The 19,710-nt window shown below is 39.6% G+C and overlaps 1 protein-coding gene across 3 annotated transcripts; it reads right to left on the bottom strand.

The window, feature by feature from the left end:
• Positions 1–6,646: 6,646 nt before the first annotated feature.
• On the bottom strand, positions 6,647–18,844 carry LOC121304395 (upstream stimulatory factor 2-like). Of its 3 annotated transcripts, XR_005947949.1 has the most exons (12): positions 18,549–18,842; positions 16,437–16,483; positions 15,269–15,384; positions 14,304–14,423; positions 13,913–14,072; positions 13,463–13,550; positions 12,103–12,144; positions 10,532–10,590; positions 9,869–9,963; positions 9,142–9,270; positions 8,156–8,745; positions 6,647–7,209 (listed from the first exon to the last, which is right to left on the bottom strand). XR_005947949.1 is itself a non-coding variant. In XM_041235508.1 (11 exons), exons 1-11 carry the CDS (start codon positions 18,584–18,586, stop codon positions 8,659–8,661), a joined length of 981 nt encoding a protein of 326 aa, XP_041091442.1. In that variant the 5' UTR covers positions 18,587–18,842; the 3' UTR covers positions 6,647–8,658. The 3 variants fall into 3 exon arrangements, 2 of the variants coding, with proteins under 2 accessions (XP_041091442.1, XP_041091443.1); XM_041235508.1 differs by having other exon boundaries at positions 6,647–8,745; XM_041235509.1 differs by lacking the exon at positions 12,103–12,144 and having other exon boundaries at positions 6,647–8,745; positions 18,549–18,844.
• Between the last annotated feature and the right edge of the window lie 866 nt (positions 18,845–19,710).

Below are 19,710 nucleotides of genomic sequence, written 5' to 3'. Positions count from 1 at the left end.
ATACATTTCCTCAGCATACAGCTGCATTTTCATAATTAGATACCACCCTGTATCATGCAATATTGACTGGAGGAGATATATTGTTGTAACTATTGATTCCAGGGTTAAGATAAAGTGACTATGGTTTTTAATATGAATGCTCACTAGGTATTAGTAATCCAACAGGACAGTTGCTCCAAAAAAAATATGCGTTTTAAAACAACTGTTTTACAAGTTCAGTTTGACCTGCAAAGGGATTCTAATTTAGGAATAGAACAGGAATGCTGTGCTACGCCAATAAGGCAAATCTGTGGTTCAGGAAGGGGAATTTTAACCTTAGCTAAAAATCGAATGAACAGCAAGCATATTTTAGGCACTTTCAATACCAGAACAAATCGCCAATCGAATAGCTGGTTTCTTGTTTGTCCCTCGATAAACATTACTTCCAATGATCGGCAAGGAAAGGGTTATGCCTCGATCCATTACCTCCTCTCCAGCCTCCACTTGCTTTTTCTGGCTTCTTCTAATGGGGGAGGGCAGCTATCCTGCCCCCCCTTGCCCATGGCTTCCCTAAGGTCAGCCTCTTCACTTATCTGCAAGCTAATTTACGGCCTAAGTATGTAGTAATGTTGTCAAGTCTATATTTTAATAAATCATTTATCACAGTCAGTCAGTGACTGAGCTAATTATGAGAATCAAACCCATTTTAATCTCTTGGCTCTCCCCCTCCCCCCAGCACTAGACTAGCCTGTCCTGTGATCATTTTGTGTAATTTTTTTTTTTTTTTTTATGCATTGTATTAGTATCATTCCTGGTAATTTACCAACATTCATCAGCACTCCTGCGGTTTTAAAAGGGCAATTCATCACTGTTGCTGCAGCACAGCCGGCAAAATACCAAGAAATAAAGTCATTTTGGAGAAAGCCAGGGTCTTATATTAAAGGAACAATAAATATACATGACAGACATGAAATATGCATGATCAAAAAAAGAAACACAAATTGCTCCGATGCTCGCCGTCACAAGATGAATGCTTCAAGCGCCGAGGGAACAGCTTGCAAAACAGGCCCTGTCTGTCTGTATGACTGTATCCTTGCCTATCAATCTGCAGGCGATTCTCGTTCATGAAATCTAGGGCCTCAGTATCAGATACTTCTAATTCCAAAAAGCAATCAAATGCTAGATTCAGATCTAAAGCTGAGAAAACTAGGGAGACTCAGTTTAATAAATTGCACCTCCTAGCCATTTAAACTTTCTAGAGGCGTGTGTTAAAGAGAAGGGTTTCCTAGAATTTTTTATTTATTATTATTATTGAATCTACCTCCTAAGGGGTCCCTGAGTGCTTGCCGTCCACATTGAGTTATACAGTCAGGGGAGCGCGGGTTCGAGTCTTGGCTGTGCCAAGTTAACAGTCAGGGATTCCAGATGGAACATTGGCGCTGGCACTCCTGCGGGCTAGTGAGGCAAAATCAGCAGACACGTTTTCTCCTTACTGTGCTACTGCAGACTTACCGGTCAGGCGAAATTGTGAATTTATTCACCAGCCCATGTTGGAGCTGAGCCTCACAGATTTAATCAAATACATGTTTTGCTGCATGTTTAAGACTCATTAATTATAGTCTATATTTTATGCAGTACTGCTTGTCTCCTTGCACCCCCTGCTGGATGTGAGTGGACAAGCAGATTTGTATGTAGTTCATATTAATCTCATAAAAATTAACTTTCATGTGACAAGCTTGCTTGAGGAACGGTGTAGTCACACGTCCTGTTCCTGAGAATCATGTATATTGTGACATTTCAAACATCCAATATGAAATACTACTATTACAGCATCCAGTAGACTTTTGGTATTAACCGTCAAATCCTGCTAAGCGGGGGGTTATGAAAACGGTATATCTATATATATATATATATATATATATATATATATATATATATATATATATAATATATATATTATATATATATATATCAATATAGATATATATATATCTAAAATATATATATATATATAATATATATATATAATCATATATATATATTCATGTCACAATCCTAAAATGATAAGTAATGCAAAATCTGTGTCCATTGCTGTTGATAAAAATGCATACACTGATAAATTGGTGTGTAACAGGTGGTCCAGAACCAGACTTTTAAGTAACTTCTTTTATTTCATATAGTTATAGAAAACAGAAAACTTAAAACATATTATACAGTTATATACAAACAGACAAAAAGCAGTTTAGATAGCAACCGGTTTGCACAGTGTACATGTTAAGACCTGAGACGAATGATAGGCTTCAAGTGGACCTGAAGGACAAGCAGGAGTAGTGGAGGACAAGACTGGCGTTGCTCAACGTTGACATGTATGTTATCTAAATTGTCTGCGGCTGTGGCCCATGGAGGCTCAGAGATCCCATCCCAGTGCGGTTCAATGCGATTTCCATTTGCTTCAATGACAGCATTCACTTTGCAAACTGTTATATGGCCAACTCACACATAAAGCGGTGATTTGCTTTTGAAACCCAGCTCCAATTGCTAACTCATTTAGTTTAAAAAGGGGAGCGTTGAAAGTCCGGTCTTTCCAGTGGGGCTGGAATTACCGTGCATACAATAGATAGCTATTTGAAAGAGGATGTGACCCGGGGCTCTGGTTCCTAAGTCCGACAGCAGTAGCCACAGCCCTTGTTCTTGCAGCAGTTGCAGCAGGACCTGCAGATCGAGAGGTGGCTTTGTCTTTTCTCCCGCAGCAGCAGGGAATTCTGGAAAACAAGAGCATCAGAGCTTAGAAGAAACGTGGACCTCGCCGTCGCAGTTACAAGCTATGAACACTAGTTGGCTCGACGTGCTAAATCCTGTAAAGTCACTGGAGAACTTGCCACTACTGCAAATGGATTTAGGAAAGACCTGTTCTGATGTTTTGGGCTTGAATTTTCCCCAATACCCTGTGTTTAGTTAGAAATGCTCCTTTATTTAAGAAGTTTATCCCATTGGCATATGGAAATGGCTCAGAGTAGCCTGTGTTAAGCATCCCGCATGGCGTATTGTGTTGGGTAGCCTTTATTGAAGATGCTCAGGTGCCTGAAATGGGCTTCATAGTGTGTTGCTTGTGCTTTGAGCATGGTACCATATGAAACAATTCAATTTCAATTTAATTTATTTGTATAGCGCCTTTCATATGCCACAGTATTTCAAACTGCTTTAAATGTTGGTAAAAAAAAAAAGCCTGTAATATCAAAGAGGTAGTAAAAATAGAAGAAGAAGAAGAAGAAGAAGAAGAAGAAGAAGAAGAAGAAGAAGAAGAAGAAGGACAACTGAAGAATAATGATAAAACATAACAAAAGCAAATATAAGACAAAAACTACTATAAAGTCAGGTTAAAAAAAAAAGAAAATATAATTTCAAGAGTGCACTTTTATTTTGCAGAAACATCGCACAAAGTATCCACACCTCAATTAAACACTGTGTGCTGTACAAGCTCCACCCCCGCTGTGCACGTGTCTCCTTTACAGGTGGTGGGGGGCATCACTGGTACCCTTTCGGTGTATTTTTAAGAATTTAGTTTGGCCTCTTGTGGATTTTAGCATGTCATTTACCATTTTGAATCTGTTTCTACTGCTAGATATTTCTACTACTTTTCATTGCCACTCTTCAACTTCTCTTTTTAGGAATTCTCTCCTGGAAATGTCTGGGCTATAGTCCCAAGAATTTGAAGAGTCTCAATCTATAAAGCTGTGCGAGGAGGGCAGTCTTCCAGAAAAGGGAAGGATTGAATAGTGCTTGACAAAGGAGTACTAGTGGCCGCATGGGTTGCTCTTAGGCTGTACCAAGAAATTGCTCAGAGACAGTATCAGCAATGTCAAAATAAAAGGGCTGACAAGACAGAGTGGTGAACACAGGAAACAGACAGCTAGGGAGGCTTAGCAAGTATATTAATGACAGGGAAACTGAGAGAGAGAGAGAGAGAGAGTCAGCTAGACTCACCAGTGGACTGTGCGCCTCTGTACTGACAGCTGTCCGTTGATCAATCACACTGGAAAGATCTTGTTGCCTGTCCTGGTCTTCTGTCTGAAGAAAATAGCAGAAGTCAAAAATAAAGTACACCAGTCAATCAATAATGTTATACTATTGTGTACATTCATGTTCAGTATTGTTGCCCCGTAAGTAGGAATATGTACACCTGTTTATTTTACAAAATATATCTCAAGCAGCCGTATTCAGACACAGCACTTGAGTGTTAGCGTTTATTCATTTGTTCCAAAAGTATTTTCCCCACTCAGAAAGCACACTGAAGTGAGCATTACCACGCAAGTAATTTGAGCAATTGAATAATGTATTGGTTAGAAATGGAAGTGTGCTTATAATTTGAATGACTGGAGCTCTTTCAAAAGCATATACAAAATTCATTAATACCCATGTGTTCTCTGTAAAAAACTATGTTGTACCAAGTTAGGCAAAAATAAAAAGGTAATTATTAGTGTTTATAAAGTTGAAGTCACTGGCACGCAGTTTTCAGATCTAGCCCCACACTAGCGCTTTAGTTCAATGAGTGTCCAGCCTGTTCTCTCCGATGGTTCAGCGGTGCTAAGCAAGCCGTTTGTTTTCAGTCGCTCTGTGTAATTGCTTTGCTGTGCCCGACCTCACCAGAACGCAGGTATTTATACACACCGTATCAAGGTTGCCACACAGAGCGCACCTCCCATGCGGCGCTTCCAGTATATTATCACCCAGACTTTCCAAGTAGCTTTCCATTAATCACGTGGGTTTGCGCTTTTGCATGATTAGAAATGTACATTTTATTTGTATTTATACAGGCATGTTACATAGTTCACCATGAAAATATGCATTGTAGTCTGTGGGTTGTGTGTGTGTCTATATATATATATATATATATATATATATATATATATATACACACACACACACACACACATATATATATATATATATATGATGTAGTTATGTATAAGTAAACTTGCTGAATGGAATATAAACAATATATTGTTGTATATTAACCCTATTGTTAAAGAAAAGTGGTTCTTGTCGTTCTGTAACAGACGTGTCTACGTGAATGGGTTCTATGTAAAACCAGCCAGTAACACAATTAGGTCCAGTATAGAAACATCTTCAAGGATACAATTTATTTATTTATTTATTTATTACAGCCGCATTGTTTGCTGACAGTGCCATGGCGCCCGTGCTATCTGTGTGTGCAAGTCTCCACAAACACATCGCTGGCTCCTGGCAGTCCGGAGTGGAGACTCCTGGGCGCCACAACCTGAGGGCAATGACCCCTGCCAGGGCTAGCAATGGGAGCAGGGATGCTGTCTCCAGAGGCAGAGCGGGCCTATTCAAAACAAGGTTATACTTAGGTTTTTGGCTTTTAAGTGTTTTACTCAGACTTTGTAAATTAAACCAATTTTACTATTTACTCGTTTCTCAGTTGCGATGTAATTCTTAAAGGAGAGTAACAATCAAATGGGTCTCACTCGCTTACATTTAGTCCACACTGATGACCCAGGAAGCACTTGTGAGGAAGGACCTGGAGCAGGGGTCTCCAACCCTGGTCCTGGAGAGCTACTGTGGCTGCTGGTTTTTGTTTCAACCGAGTTCTCTTTGACTTAATTGCACCAATTATTGGCTTAATTAGTCACGATTAACAGGTGTTCCAGATCTTTAGCCACTGATGATGTAAAAACACCTAGAAAACCTGCAGGACTGGAGCTCTCCAGGACCGGGGCTGGAGACCCCTGACCTTGGTTAACAGGGAGTTACCAAATAGATTTTAAAGTTGCTGTAGTAATTTGAAAGTCCTTCGCGGATTAGGAGCCAGCCTGTCTCCAAGAACCATTACACCTGTATAACCGAGTCTTTTAAGTCTAAATTGAAAACACACTTTTTTTAAAATGCGCTTGTACATAACTGGTTGCAGTTGAGAGTGTCTTGTACGCAAGCTCTCTTGTTTTGTTTTTATCTGTCTACAGCGTTCTGGGATGCCATTGTGTAGGGCGCTGTATAAAATAAAATATCATTTGTATTGCACACTGTTATGAACCATGCTGAGCTCAAAAATGAAACCTTTAGTACGCCCGTTTAACTTAACAAATCATCTGATATGTCCAATGGCACACCTCGATGTGCCTGCATTGTTTCAGCCAATGTGAGTAGTGCAGGACAAGGAGGCAGAATGTCGTCAAAAGCAGGGAAAAGGGATCAGAGATGATTAACCACAGGCAGAGGGTAGAGACAAGAGGCGCCGGGCTGTGGGTGACACAGGCGGCATAGTGACTGGCCAAGAGAGCCGTGAAAGGAGGGAGGAGAGGGAGAAAGGGGTTATATATATATATTAAAGCTTAGGACTTCAAAATACACACTACAGTTAGTTAAATGAATACTTTATCTCCATTTGATTTTAGTAATACTGTTTCTACGCTCATAGATATTTGGTACGTTTAATAAAGTCACTACCATGTTTTGTGTTTGGGGCTGGCTCAGAGCAAGCACGGGCAAGATGGAATTTCTGTTTCAGGGGCGGTATATAAATAACCACTAGGGGTGTGCAACAATTACCCCCACCCGAAATATTTTCCATTCGAAATCAACTTCCACGTTTCAGATTGAAATCACTAAAGCAGATCGAACAATAAAAGAGACGACAGTTGACAAGGAAATTAGCGGTTATTTATTTTGCAATGTTATAAAAGACAAAACACGCGATTGGCTCCCAGCTACTTAGAGACAACCGGCCATTGGCTAACGCCCCACGGTTGGGGCTTTGCTATTGGTTGTTATTGCAGTTCCGGCTACTTAAAAAAAAAAAAACAGTGTTGCTGTTGGCTACTTTGTGTTCAGCAAGACTGTTAGCCATTGGTTAATCTCATGCTTATACTACTGAAGACAAATAAAACCTTGCCATTGTTTCCTGTTTGCACCCCCCGTCCACGCCCCAATACCCCCCAAAAAATAAAAGTACAAATTATTATTATTATTATTATTATTATGATTATTATTAACCAACAACTGGCAGCCATTTTCTTGGTTATCCTACACAGTAAGAACAGTTCCAGCTATTGGCTTATGGGGAAAAAAGGGAGGTGGCTATTGGATGCCCTTCCTTCCCAAACACAATCACGAAAAGTCCCATCCTTGTATTTCCTTGCTGCCTTCTTTCTTTCAGAGTTGCTCCAGCGGGAACATTTACACACTTAAGTCCTTCAACCAGCCTCCAAGCTGCAAGCAGAAAAGATGTTTGGGTATAGAGCAGTTTGCTTAATTGGTGGTACTGTTGCCAAACTAATCTTCTCAAGAGCGACCCACGGGTTTTTTTTTTCACAACAATATGCACCCCCTTTTAAGTGCTACACCAATTTGTGCACGTTTATAATAATTAACTCAATATAAAACCTTCATGTACCTCATTGATGCAACTTCCACACGGTCCATCTCCATCGACCAGTACCCAAAGCTTTTCACCGCTCTTCTCGTGAAGTCTTCCCCAACTCAAAATACAGTATCTCAATAGGGCAAGCCTCAGATTTTATTTAGCTAAGACCGAACCGGTCAGGGCTTCACTTATCGTTTCCAAGCACCAGATTGTCACCTGGTTTAATTGATGGATTTGTCATGATGTCTTTTGAATGGGTGTTCAAAAAACAAAAAGATCACGTTCTAAGAAATGATACGTTTTCAAAAAAGTTTACTTCAGAGTAAATTTACTCTGTTTTAAATAAATGTTCTTTCCTTCTGTAATTAAAATTTATGTAAGCTTCTGCTAAATCATACGCTAAAGGTTTTTCTAAGCTATATTGAAGACAGACTCAATTTAAGTAAGCGACTGGCTGAAAACGAAAGCCTCCACTTTCAACTCTTATTAAATGAGTTTTAATGACTCCTTCCGACACAAGCAGGCTTCCTATATATTCAACTCCTAAACAGAAATCTACTGAAAATGCTGCAATCTAGCTGGCATATTATATTTTTTGTCTCTCCAAGTTTCCTGTTTCACTTCCACCCCTAGAAAGATGCTTCAAAACAAATAGAGGAATCTCTACCAGCTACATCCAAGCACACTGCTTTTATTCAGATGCACCTTACTGAAGCACGTTTCAGAAGTGAATTATATTTAACATTCCTTTATATAGAGGGAAATGAAGGGACTTAGCATGTAAACACACACCCTACGTGCAGTTTGTAGAACATCCCCCAAACTGGACAGACGAAATTGCAGCTGTGTTCTCTAGTTTTGTTTGTTTGTAGCGCCTCCTGTTGCAGCATAAGAGGTACTTCAACTTTATTTTTTTCTCCCCTCTCATCTAAATAACTTAAAAAAAAAAAAACAAGATGAAAATTATATTAATAATTATAATAATACTCTAAAAGAAATAATAAGGACAAAGACAAGAACAAACATGGCAAACACTAGTAAAATGTACAGATCATGAAAAAACACAAACACACACAAAAATAAAAACTAAACTTGTCTTGGACAACAGTACCACCCATTAGCTTGAAAAGGTCTCCGTTCATTGTTGATATTTACAAATGAAATAAAAAAAGGGGAACTGAAATTTGGAGGAAAGACATGTCGGCCTATTTTTGGCTCCCAGGGTGTGCTGTTTTGAAATGAGTCAATTCCCTTTCTTCTGTTATAGTTCTCTCTCTCTCTCTCTCGCTTGGCTGTTACTGTCCAGTGCTCTCCCCCATGTTGATGCCATGCTGCTGCAACTGAGCTCGGAGCAAAGCGTTCTCATTCTTCATCTCTTCAATCTGAAACGCAAAATTCAAATCCCTTACTAACACACATGCACTGTAGCTGTACTGTACTTACACAATACAGAGATAGCAGAATCATTTAAAAAAAAAAAAAAAAAAATAGGATTGAGGTAGTTATAAAACAGCTTGTTCATTGCTGCAGAGTTTTACCCGGATTTTATGATTGACGATGTTGAGATTTATTGCGTTTGATGTGGTCTGCTGTGTGGGTGCCAGCCTCTTGCCAGGTCATCATTGTAAAAGAGAATCTGTTCATCGATTGACCCATCTGGGTCAAGGTTTCGATTGATTGTGTTGCATCATCATGATCATCATTCCCCCTCCTTTGTGACGCCCCCTGCTCTAAATCCCCTCTAGCCGGGGAATAACCCCTCCCCCGTCATGCTTTACCTGCTGTTTGATGAGCTCGTTGTCCATCTGGACTCTCTCCACTTCCTTGAAGCTCTCCTGTAGCCGCTGGTTGGTTTGACGCAGCTCTCTGATATAATCGCACGCCTTTGACAGGATCCCACCTTTACTCTGACAGGAAGAGGAAGAGTACTTTTAGTCTGGCCCTGCACATTATAATACATGTGAAAGTGTGTGTGTGTGTGTGTGTGTGTGTGTGTGTGTGTGTGTATATATATATATATATATATATATATATATATATATATATATATATATATATATATATATATAACGAAGAACTAGTTCAGGGGCATTATTGCTCTGGAGAAGGAATTTTCACAAGGAGGAAACTGACAATTTGGACGACCAGATCTATTTTAAAGCCTGTTTCATGCATCTCATTGCAGAAGTAAGAGTCAGCACAATGTTTATTTGCGGGGAACAGATGCCCCGTGCACCTTAAAGGGTTAAAAAGAGGGATTGTGAGAACATTACTGGTTCGGATAAGGAAGGAAGGCAACTGACTGTAATGCTCTGGTTAGCACTCCTGTAAACTGGAGGGCAGTGATAACATTAACAGCTGTGATCAGGGTTAAAACTTGTAAGGTCTCTTCTAAAAGCTGATCACAGTTCAAAATCACAGAAAAGTAAGAAAGTTAGCATCTCTTGTAGCTTAAACACACACACACAACATTTGAGTATGAGCAGTTAATAACAGAAGGCTTACAGCTCCTGTCTTGCTGTTGTCGGTGTTGCAGTCTGGAATAATCTTAGACAGCGTGACGATCCAGTTGTTGATTTTGTCTCTCCGTCGCCTCTCAACTGGAAAGTTGACACAAAAAAAAAAAATGAAGTATCCATGTGTGTTCTGCTTACAAACCAGCACTTCCATATTTATTATTTGATCATTTTAATCCAAAGCGTCAGAGACATCATCACATCAGCTGCTGCTGCAGAGCCTCTTGCAACAGGACCTGGCTTAAGTCTAACGCGAAGGACGGAGCACAATTGACTCGCTAGTCTGTGGCTGAGCTGGGATTTGAACCTGGAGCCTGCAACTAGAAAACGATGCCAGCCTACACAGAGACCCTTTCAGAGTCCGCTTTAATGTATTATGCACTTTAAGCTTCTCAAATGATGGAAGCCTATCTTGTAAAATACAATGCCACTTACTTTATTATTCTTAAAATTAGTCATTCAGCAGACGCTTTTATCCAAAGTGACTTACAGAGACTAGGGGGGTGAACTCTGCATCATTAACAACTGCTGCAGAGTCACTTCCAATAGGACCTCGTTTTTTTTAAATCGAAGGACGGCAGTAGTAAAATGGAGTCATGCATATTCCCAAACCCTATGTGTGTGTGTGTCCCATTCCCTCCCCATCGCTTACCTTCATTGTGCTGGGCTCTTCTCCTTTCATCTCTGGGTGTTCTTGGGCCGTCCATTTTCCTGCAAGCACACAGCATGGAGAGAGAGTTAGGGAACCCAGAGCAGACAGCCAAGTCAGATCAGAAAGTAAGGATCTCACAAGAACAGACTGAAAGGTGTACTAGAATCTGGTGGGGTACACTACTAGAGGTTCCCAATAGCTGTAGCACAATGTATACCCCAGGACAGATATGGCCAAAAGTTTTGCATCACCTAGAATTCTATATTGAGCGATTTTATATATATATATATATATATAATATATATAAAATATAGACCTTTCAAAAATTAATACTGAATCCCATGATATAATGTGTTTGAATTGCATAGAGGGTGTACAAGTATTCCTTCCAGTTAAAATTCACCCATTTTTTTACAAAAAGTCTACATTCGTGTTTCCACAAATCACACACAGTCACATGCAAGAAGTATCAGGAACTCATTGGGGGGGGGGGGGGGGGGGGGGGGGGGTTGATCTAGGAATTTTCTTTGTCGTCTACATTTTAGCCCCAAAAATTATTGAGTGGCATCATTATGGCAAACTGTTGTTCTAAAATCAATAACCTGCTACAGCTCAGGAAATTCTGTAATATATTCACCAAAAAAAAAAAAAATAAAAAAAAAAAATTCTAGATACCAAAAAAAAAAAAATTGATTTAAAAAAAAAAAAAAAACACTGGACGTGCAAAGATTTGTAGCAAGTTGCAGCTTTCAAAAAAAAAAAAAAAATCAATGGAACAAGGGAATTTGACAGGTAACAAAACCACAGGGTAGAGGGCTGGCAATCATGTCACAGGAGATGCAAACAGCATCTATCGCATGCCATTCAAGGTGACAAATCCATGCAGCGTTGTTTACATAGTCAACTGGGGACTGAACCAGGATGGTTCACACAGCAACGCAATGAATCACACATTAATCCAGGCTTCGGGGTTCTGTATTTATTTTTCTCCCATGGCGTACTGTTGCCACCTGCTACAGCTATATCTCTCTCCTAGGTATCAGTGAACCCTGCGTGTGTTTATTTCACTATGCTGCATTTTGGGGTGCCCCTTGAAAACAAGACGCTGCATCTCAAAAAAAAAATAACCCGCTTATATTTCAATTAAAAAAAACAAAAAAAAAACACACACTCACGAGGAACCAAGAAATAAATGTGTGAAGCCATCCCTAATTGAGATTTGTTTCATAGACGAAATAACGAAAAAGGTTTTTGAAAGCATTTTCTGGCTTTGTTCTCACTTGGCATGGTCTCTTGCCACAGCGGGTGAAAAAAAAAAATAAAACAGAACACTGGAAAATGGAAAAGGACAACAGCAGAACAAGAAGATACAAGACTGTGACGTCGCTAGGACTGAGACCTTGAAAAACACTGGAAGTGACAGAGTCGCTCTACATTGCAGGCTGCATTAGGAACTAGAAAGGATCTCTAAACATGAACTCCACTGCTCCAATTCTCTCTCACTCTACAGACACACACAGATTTATTTTATTTTATTTATTTTTTTAATGGGATTTGAAAGTTTCTCTCACCAGGAATTGTCGTGATGCATCATCTCATTTTCAACAGTTTCTCTGGGGACGGTAGGCAAACACAACTTTACACTTTCCACAGCAATCGTTAACACAGTAAACATCAATCAATAACCAAAGAAATCAGAAATCTAACACGTGTGTGTGTGCGTGCGTTTGAGCGCCCCCAAAATACATCCCTTTAAAAACAGAGCACTATAGAAAGCCGTTAAATTCTATTCTAAAATTCGACATTTTAACAATAGTGCCATCTTTACTGCTTTTTCGAAGACTGTCTTTGTTAAATGTTGCATTTAGGACGGCAAGATCAATAAATCACCTTTAAAAACAGTTTCAAATGCAAAAAAAAAAGACAAAAAAATTGCTATGACAATTCTTTACATTTGAGGGTGCCTGTTATGCTTTTTGTAACTACTTAAACACAAAACTACCCTCTAACAAGTATTGGGACAAATTAATACAGAAGGGGGGGGGGCTCTCTTCATTTTCTCCTAATAATTGGTTTCTGCCAAGACAATAAAATAGCAACAGTCACCATTACATCATCCTATTTTGCATGATTATAAAGATGGAACATCAAGATTCTCAGAGAGGTCTGAGTGGGGTCAAAATTGCCATTCTGTATTTATCATTAGTCTCAGTACTTGTTGGAAGACAGTATACTTCTATACCAGTGCCAAATTTACATTTCTATCAGGGTGCTTCAATGGAATAGGTGACAAAAATGACTTCTAGCATAAAAAGACTGTGTTGCCTTACCCGTGTGCATATTAGCCTAGTCGTGTCGGAGTGTCTGAGCTATCTGGTCTTGAAATTGTTTTCTGTGGCATGAATAACTATCAAAACATCACCAAGCATTAGAATAATTTCTGTATGAATTTTAGATGTGGAACGGGTCTAACATTAAAATATACACCAGAGGTTATTTAGAATCGAACCCCAAAAATGGCAATATCCACAGTTCAGCCTGACTAGAGTTTGGTTCAACTGTATAACTAATTAAATAACTCTGATTCATGAATAAAAACTAAGACTAAAAATATAATTTGTGTGAATTCTGTGGGAGTTCAGTAAACTTGCCCTGTCATAACTTTACATAGATAGGAAATTTAAGGTGGTACAATTGTGCACACAGTGACCGAGGGAGCTACACAAGCAACGGACAGTGCAACTTTGAGCCAGGCTGAAACCTCTAAACTGATTTTACTTGGGACCTGAGAAGTGTATGGGTCCTCCAACGTCCCTATGGTGAATGAACGAAGACAGACACTCGCAAAACAAGTCATTTTTAAGCACGTCAACTGAAACAGCCCCGGTTCAGAATGCACGACCCACGCAGGGGGAGGGCGGGCTCACTTACGGAGAGTACGGGTGTGTCCGGGGAGCGATGGATCTCTGTGCCCCAGACTGGAGCACGTCTGGAGGGGCCATCATTACGTAGAACTGACCTGGGGTGGAAGAAGAAACAGCGAGATCGTTGGTTAACCATGCACAAAATGGGATTTTGAATATAAACTATTTTCAATGCATTTGGCAGACTGCTTTGTCCAAGACAACATACAGCTGTTACAGTGCAGGCTTAATATTTAAATAGTGTAGTTTTTCTGTAAGTGCAAATACTACTACTAAAATATGAACTAGGATATTATATCTACACTGCCTCATTAGCAGTGCAAGGATAGTGCATTAGCAGAGGGTCCAGCTAGGCACAAGAGAGTAATTCGGTATTGTTTTCTTTACTGAAGTCAAAGTTCATTTAAAACCTGTGCTGGACAGAACGGGCTGGGCTGTCATTGAACAATGGCGCTACCTCCTGCCTGGGCGAGGGCTGGGTCGGCTGTTTGCATGGACACTGACGTCGTGGTACTGTCTCCCACCGTGGACGCAGGGAAATAGGCAAAGCGCGTCTCCCCGCTGACTGTGTCCGTCACTGGGCTGCCACCATTACTGAAAGGGTTCTGGATCACCGCCTGGAGAAGAGACAGGCCATCAGAGACACTGCTACACTGCCGGGGGCCATGCAAAACATTTACCAGAAATACAGCTGCAGCCAACAGCTTTGCATTGCATTGTGGCCATAGCTGTCGAGATGCAACTTGCCTGCGATTCAACCACTGGGAAAAATAGAACTTACTTACTGCTTACTGCGAACTAAAAATCAGATCAGGGTAGAGAAGTGCTGAAAGAATGGCACTTCCTACCTGTGCAACCGTCTGCTGTCCCCCAGTAAACTGTGCTGTGGAAACAACGCTGACCGCCCCCGTGGCATCGGTCTGTCCGTCCAGCTGCCCATCGGTCACCTGGACTACTCTGTATGTCACCTGCAGCAAGACAGACAAAGACACTACTGTCAAATTAATTTACCGCTTTAGGAGTCAGGTTTCGTTTCAGTTTTTATTACAGATGTGCAGACCTGGTTGACAGCCCACTTGGTTTACATAGGTAGCTTTAGCAGACAAAATTCCAGCACTGCTGGAAGTAGTTGAAAGTACAAACACATCACTGCAATAATTTACTGTATGCAAAACTATTCATTTTGTATAGAAACTGATGGATCTAGTAAGGTATTAAATCAAGGCTCTTTTGCCCGTCTGATTCCCTAGACAGTTCAGATTTCCTGGGCTGGCAGGGGTCCCTTTCCCACAGCTACTAAAAACAGCAGCCGCCACTGCTCATGTGACTCCCTCCTGACCAGCATGTGACTCCAGGAACAGCCAATCACTGAGCCAGCCTTGTCACATGGTGTAGGACCAGTTGTGTTTACAAATAAACACCAGGATCAGCTGTTTAAACCTCCCCCCCAAACAAAAATAAAAAATGGTGTGTTAATGCAAAACAAGCTACATCACTGCCAGCCTATTTATTTAAAGGCCTACTAACAGGTAACATAAAAAATGTGAACACCTGCCATATGTAGCACACACTTCAGTGTCAATAGATATTAATTTAATATGCAATCCGAACTCCTGTCCCAGATATCATTCCCTGGTTGATCAACCTGATGTAACCAGGACTGATACAGTTGTAAGGCTAACATTTTGAAACTGATATAGAACTTTCAAGAAGAAAAATTGCAATACTACAGTACTGTGGCAATGCAAGTCCGACTCAAGGGACCGGAATTCCAGGGACAAGCACAATGCAGGAACTCCGCTCTCCAGCTCACCTGTCCTCCATTGTTTTCTGTGCGGAACTGGTACTGGATATTGTGGTCAGCGAATGCTGTGGTCTGCTGTACACTGGCAATGGCCACAGCCGTTTGCTCGTCCAGACCTGTCCCGGGGGGTGGGGGGGTGGGGGGGGTGGGGGGGCAAAAAAAAAAAAAGTCAATTTATGTTGCACTTTTTAAATCAGCACTGTTGATGTAAAATGCATGACCTGTGAAGGCATATGTGTGAAACGCTGCCAACTGAAGCTTTAGCAGAAATTCAGCTGGTTTCAGCGATTGCGATGGATTTGAAATACAGCAGACCTTGATATGGGTTTGACTCAGTCACCTCTTTGTGATGACAGCACACCAAGGTTAGCTACACTATCTTTTCAACCGACTGTTCTTATTTAAGATAAAAAAAATATATAGTACAGTAATCCATGCCATATCTGACATGATCAAGCTCTTTAGCAGCGTATGTGTGAGAGACAGGGAGACACAGAGAACCAGGGTTGGTTACCGAACAGTGAGTAAGCAAGTCGCCAGAGTTTGTTTACTATTGAATAGAGAAGATTAGTTCACAGATTGCAAATCCCACCAAAGTTTTCATACACTATTAACTTCAACCTCCATCTCGATCTCCTGCCTGTCGCTCAGCAGCGAATGCACGCACCCACAAGGCAGACAGCTACTCTGTCACAAGCATTAATACCCTGTATCTTTATAAACAAGGGATTTAGGGGAGCTCCCTAATAAAAGCTGAATCTCAAAACAACAACTGTGCTTTATAAATCATAAGAATGTAGGTTGCAATCTAATTTGCCAACAAGTGTTCGAACCTATGCAAATACACCATACTTTTATAGGCTTTATGTACGCTGGAAAATAATGTATATTACTTACTGAGGACATAGCTCTGACAAATGCATATTTTTGCAAGATTCAAACAAGCTCTTTTGCATGCAAGCAACCTCTGCCCTGGAATCCAAATGAATTTTTTTTTATTTCCACATATTTTTTTTCAGTCTTAAAAACAACTAAACCTTTATCAATTTCGACAAATGACGGGGATTAAAAAAAAAATAATAATAATTTTTTTAAATTGTTTCAAATAATTACACCGACAAATTCAGGGTCCTGACAGCGGACTTGATGTTAGCACTGAGGATTTCACCCTTTTTACCTTCCTGCAGCTGCACTTCCTCCTCGGTTTCCTGTCCTTTCTCGTGGCTGAAAAAGAGAGAGCGATGATATGTATAAATCTATTGTAATCATGATACATGTATAAATCAATTGTAATTATGATACATGTATAAATCTATTGTAATTATGATGCATGTATAAATCTATTGTAATTATGTGTAAGTACACATGTATTTACTATGCAACTACTGTGCAAATACATGGTAATCAGGGACACAATGTAAAGTGTTTAACTGAACTGATAATTTACTTAATTAGATATTTTTCGTGTTCAGCTCTTACAATTGCAGAGTTCAAGTTAGCTATAACATTTTATAAGTACCTTGAACTCTGCAACTGTTTATGAGCTGAAAACAATTACAGAGGGTCTAATTAAGCACAGGATCTGTTCAATTAAGGGTCTCGTTTAATTGAGAGCTCAGTTAAATGAAACCAGCAGGTGCAGGGGGTCCCATAATAGAGACACACGTCAGAACTGTTTTGAGGAGCACGGCAGAGGCTTCAGACACCTGCGACGGCCACCCCAATCCCAGGATCTCAATCCGAGCACGTCTGGGATGAACTTGAACGCCGCAAACTGTCAGCTTCCTCCTCGCGTTACTTGAGTCGCTCTCCAATGTATTTTAAGAAGAAACCGTCCGAGTGACCGCTCAATAAATTATGTGTGTACCTTGCGGGGTTAACCTGAAGCTACTGTACCGAAATCATTTTATTTGTGACCGGAGAAGATGAACCGAGACCTCCAGAGGGAAAAGACACAGCAGGCTGAGGACAGAGACGCGAGCAGATTTCATTTTTATTCTGCTTCCTCGAGCACCAGAAACAGGCCATAAAGGGCTGCTTATTAAAAGCCAAGCCCGTCAAAATCAATCTGCTAACGCAAAGGAAGCTGAACCTGCCCAGTGATGCGGCTGAATGTGATTAGAGAGTGCTTTTAGACAGAAGCATGCAAGGTCTACTGAGTTACTGTTGTCTGATGATGATGACAGAGTAGCATAGCATATATATATATATATATATATATATATATATATATATATATATATATATACACACACACACACACACACACACACACATATACATATATTATATATATATATATATATATATATATATATATATATATATATATATATATATATATATATATTATATATATATATCTCACACACACATTTTGCATAAGAGACCAACCGCAATGACTACTTTTAGGTCAAGCACAAAGTTTGGACGCTGTATGCTCATGTTCTAAATTTAAACCAATATATAACGCTCTTGCCTTTGGTCAGCCTAGCACCGACTATACTGTTATTCTCATCAGATTGACATTACATCCCAAACGGGAACTGAACACGAAATGGTCAACATGCAATTAAAAGGAGATGCGCACAGTGAAATGAAATACCTATATCGGGGTCACGTTAAAATAATTATTAGATTCCCTTTTCCTCCAGTCCGGGCCGCCTAATCGTTTTTTTGTTTCTTATATGACAGACTGTACAATACAAATTCAAAACAGAAAGGTTTTCAACCAATACATCTTCAACCACGGAGGGCCCAGGCTAGCGACAATTATAACTGTAGCCACACAGTACACTAGCTAGCAGGGCTTGCCTGCCCCCGTCCATTTTGAACGGCAGCAACGTATCTCATTTTTTCAAAGACTCAACTGTACGTGCGGGTCGGCCCAAAAAAACACACAATTATATATATAATATTTATATTATATATATATATATATATATATATATCATATATATATATGTGGTGTGACACACAACACATTTTTTAAAAAAACATTAAATATATTTTTTGCTTTACAAACAAAAATAATTACAAAATAATGCAATAAAGATAAACCGGAAATTTTTATGCTCTTTTGCAAACGTTAAATAAATATAATATATATATTTTTTTTTTTTTTTTTTTTTTTTTTTTTTTTTTTTTTTTTAAATGCACAAGCTTTTCTTTGCTTGCTGTCGCTAGCAGATAAGAACTGAAAATGGAGGATGCGGGGGGTGGAGGTTTGGAGAGAGAGAGAGAGGGAGAGAAGCCATTTAACAGCCTTCCGCTTGCATGTCTCGCTTACCTGTCTGAAGTGTCCAAACCGTGATCCAGCATGTCCATGTGGGGACCTGGGGGGGGGGGCTCGTATTTAAAACGCGAATTTCAGAGACAGGAGATGGAAGTTTTGATCACGGGGACAAACACGCGGGTCATGTGAGATCCCTTTCCCAGGACACGTGAGGAGAGACCTGGCTTGCAGAAAATGGAGAGAGCGCTGTGTCTCTGTCTCGCAACCGGCCCACGCAGCGTGGCTGTGTCAGGCGTGGCGTCTGCAGTAGCTGTGCACGCTTAGCTAGGGGGCTCCCTCCCTCCGACCCTCCCTCTTTCTTTCTTTCTTTCTTTCTTCCTCCCTTCTTTTTCTCTGTCTCTCACATATCAATCCGCAGCGGGGCTGCAGCGAGCAAAATGCGGACTGGATGAATCTAGCAGATTTATAGCGCTGTAATATATATATATATATATATAGATAGATAGATAGATAGATAGATATATATATATATATATATATATATATATATATATATATATATATATATATATATAGTAAATAATGCTGCAGCTATTGCTGTTTGGTTAATTAACTCCAAGAGGTTAATTTAACGTTTTAAATTACAGAAAAGTAGACTGGAGATTTTTTTTTTTTTTTTTTTTTTTTGAGGTAGTATGGGCTGCGTGGAAAGCGCTGTGTGAAACTTGAACCTTTCGCAAGTGCCCATCTGTTTGCATTTTCGGAGAGAAGTGTTGCGAATGTAATATTTCATTACAGGGTTTATGTCCTGTTTAAATTGCGTTGCTGGCTGTAATATAACGCTTTCACTAGAGTAATAGCTATATATATATTTGTGGGATAAATTTATGACTACTTGGGGATTAGACCACCAATATTTACCTCACTATGTATCTCTTAAATAAAATACGAGAAAAAGATAATTTAACAAGTCCAGGTATTACAAATATTACAATGTAATCCAATATTATATTTTACTCCAATTTGCTGATTAAAATCTGCCTAGAATTATCTAATCAATATTACAAAAAAATACTTTAAAAAAGTCTTAATTTTTTTTTTTTTATTAAAGATTTGTAAATATTATTCATTTTCTTCTGTAATATGTGCGTTCTATGCCTGTAGTTCAATATATGCAGATATTTCAGTCCTGGAAATGTATATATTTATTTGTGTG

This window comes from Polyodon spathula, chromosome 37 (assembly GCF_017654505.1).
Source record: "Polyodon spathula isolate WHYD16114869_AA chromosome 37, ASM1765450v1, whole genome shotgun sequence".
Taxonomy (NCBI): Eukaryota; Metazoa; Chordata; class Actinopteri; order Acipenseriformes; family Polyodontidae; genus Polyodon; species Polyodon spathula.
This window is presented reverse-complemented; position numbering and strand designations above follow the sequence as displayed.